The 2,976-nt window shown below is 54.0% G+C and overlaps 1 protein-coding gene across 1 annotated transcript; it reads left to right on the top strand.

Moving 5' to 3' along the window:
- Positions 1-517: 517 nt before the first annotated feature.
- Positions 518-2,976, top strand: STEHIDRAFT_126666 (uncharacterized protein). Its single transcript, XM_007311857.1, has 5 exons — positions 518-1,894; positions 1,942-2,120; positions 2,182-2,654; positions 2,688-2,850; positions 2,919-2,976. Exons 1-4 carry the CDS (start codon positions 563-565, stop codon positions 2,831-2,833), a joined length of 2,130 nt encoding a protein of 709 aa, XP_007311919.1. The 5' UTR covers positions 518-562; the 3' UTR covers positions 2,834-2,850; positions 2,919-2,976.

The following is a 2,976-nucleotide window of genomic DNA, read 5'->3' as shown; positions in this document are numbered from 1 at the left end:
GGAACGGGGGCTACATAGGGAGGACTTGAGTCGTTCATAGAGGGTCCTTCTGAAGCAGCATGCGGAGGAACGGGTACGGGGGCAACATAGGGAGGACTTGAGACAGGGTTCCTCTGAAGCAGCACGCGGAGGAACTTGGGGGGGATATAGCGAGGACGATTTGATACCTGTTCGGAAGGGGGTAGATGATCTGCTGTCCGCTTTCCTGTAGACATGGCGTGTTCGAAGAATCGAAGGACAGAGAGCAGGGTCGGGACTACAGAGTCAAGAAAGTTACGAGGGGAAGGCCGGGGTTGATGGTGGAAGAGAGGAGAGAGGCGAGAAAGCAAGAGCAGGCGACACGAGAACTTTGAACGGCCGACGTTGTGTTTTCGGATCGTTCCGCGTCTCTGAAGATAACGGTCGAGCCTGACACATAACGTGACCTTCGGACACGGTGGCGCCGTGGAAAGGCGGGACGCCTCGGCCGACGCGCTCGCGTCATGCCACGTGCCCGATTCCTTTCACCTCGACTACTTACCACATACCTCCTTTCACACTTGGACAATCCAGTCCATGCACGATGTACCCGCTTCAAGCTATACAGAATTGCACAGAAAGGAAACGTCGACGCGAAGATGTCGACAGCCCAGACGAACCGTCAGCAAAGCGACATCACCAGCGACATCTGACTGCCACACCATCGAAGCGTAAGGCGCGTCTCTCGACGAAGCCAGCCCTCTCGACTCAGAGACGCTATTCTCTGAGGGCAACCGCAGAACGAACACGAAGTAATATCGCCAAAAATCTAGCTCATATCCCAGTTACACCGGCTCCCCTTCCCATTCCAACCCCAGTTCCCGCCCCAATCCTTCCGACAACCCGCATCCCCACCAAACGTCCACGCAACGCTCTGGAAGCCGATATCTGTGAAGAGCCACCGGCAAAGCGTCACCACCAACGACATCTCACATCCCCACCACCGAAACGTAAGACCCGTTCATCGACAAGGGCGACCGCCCCTACCCAGAGCCGGTATTCGCTCAGGACCACCGCGGATCGTGTTCGGAGGAATACTGCAGCAACTTTGGCTCACAACTCGACTGTCGTACCTCCCATTCCTGCTCCAACCCCAGTTCAGACCCCAATCGTCTCTCCGACTCCCGTTCTCGCGAAACGTCGACGCCTCACTGTCGAGGACGATTTCGACGTCGATGTCTCCGAAGAACCCCATGCAAAGCGTTATCGGCTGGCACCGTCACCTTCGAAGCCCACGAGCGATTCGTCAACTAAGCCAACAATTCCCATTCAGAGCCGTTACTTTCTTAGGATGACTGCGGATCGCATTCGAAGGAACATCGCAGTAACCCCTCACATTCCAGCTGCCTCCCCTCTCATTCCCGTACAACTCCCCCCCCGCGGATCATCGCCTACCCCGGAATTCGTCACGATTCCTGCCTCAACCTTTGTCGACGCTCCGGTTGCTCCCTCCGATCGCACCTCCGATCGCGTCCAAGCTTGCCGTATCCCCATCCAAGTTTCCAATACCGCCGCAACTCCCCTTCCTCTTCATCCATTGGCTAATATCCCCACTCGTCCTCCCGTTGATATCTCGGCTACCAGCGCTGCCTCAGGACACACACATGCTCCCTGGGATGAAGTTTCTGAACGCGAACGAACTCGTCTGTCCGCAATGTGGGACAAATTAATCATTCGGATATTCGGCAGTTACTCCATGTTCAATCTGGGAGGCCTTGAAACCTACGCCCTAGTGATGGGTTTATCATCTTGCGATAAGCCCGATGATCTCTACACGCAAGCCGTGCTCGTCAAATATCCAGATCTCGGTGACATCTTCTGGGAACTTCAGGATGACTTTACCAAACTCTATTCATGGTGTAACCATCGTGAGTGCAGCTGTTCATCGTCCCTTATCCTTGTACTTACCGGGGATTCCCAGCTGCATTCTTCAATGCCCTCGATGCACCGATTGACGCGGCGTTAGCCGAAATAGAACCTCTGTTCATGAGCTATCGCTTGCCTTATTTCTATGATTATTTCGATCCTTTCTCAGTCAGGAATCTTGCGTGGGCCATGGGGGACAGGTGGGAACCTGTGGCAGACACCTTCGAGGACAGAAAGTGCGTTGATCTTTGAGATTCATTTTGTAACCCTCACTGATCCAGTTGTAATCCTTGGTAGACCTTATAAGACCGTGGAACCCGAACCACAGACATTAACGCTTGTAACAGGTGTCGGCACACACTGGGGTTTCTATTTCGCATATTCGCCAAATAAAACAGCAGAAGAAGTTCGCAAGAGTAACTTGTCTCAAGACCTCCTCCTTGCCACCCAAGAGCTCGGTGCCACCGTCGATACTGCGTCACTCAGCCCTGAAGCCATATCACGTCGTACCGCTGCGGCGGAGCGCTGCTTCTACGCCCTCTATCTCACCCGCATCATCGTACTTTCCAGATTCTTGGAATTTCTTCATATAGACCCAGATGATGGCTATCACCATGCATGCTGGGCCGTCTTTCAACAGAACCCACCTCGGACATCGGACGGTGACGATGTTTTCTCCGTGGTCTACCGACATGTGGCGAGGGCTCGAGGTTCCATTGCAGAGCTAAAGCGGACGGCCGAAACCCGTTTCGAAACTCTGGTTGAGAGGAACAAGCGCCTGTTCGTCAGACTAAATGAACGGGGGGCCCGCTACCCCCCGAGGTTTCCATTCTACCTTGCAGTCGACGAAGTCGAAGCCCCCACTTCCCCCAATTTGTTGAGCGGTCGTCGTCCGGCCTGTTCACGGTTTGGCGTCAGTGCCTTGTTTTATGGATTTGATACTCCGTGAGGCCTTTCTCATATCGTGTGCGTATCTTCCTTTATCCTTCGTCCCATGTCTTTCGCCTATTCTGACCCCGCCATTGTCTTGTTAGTTGTCGCTATTCACAGCCTCGAGTTCGACTTTATCGGATGTACCTGGCCTCTACGTCT

This window comes from Stereum hirsutum, assembly GCF_000264905.1.
Source record: "Stereum hirsutum FP-91666 SS1 unplaced genomic scaffold STEHIscaffold_96, whole genome shotgun sequence".
Lineage (NCBI taxonomy): Eukaryota > Fungi > Basidiomycota > Agaricomycetes > Russulales > Stereaceae > Stereum > Stereum hirsutum.
Note: the sequence above shows the minus strand (reverse complement) of the source record. Positions and strands in the feature narration are given on the sequence as shown.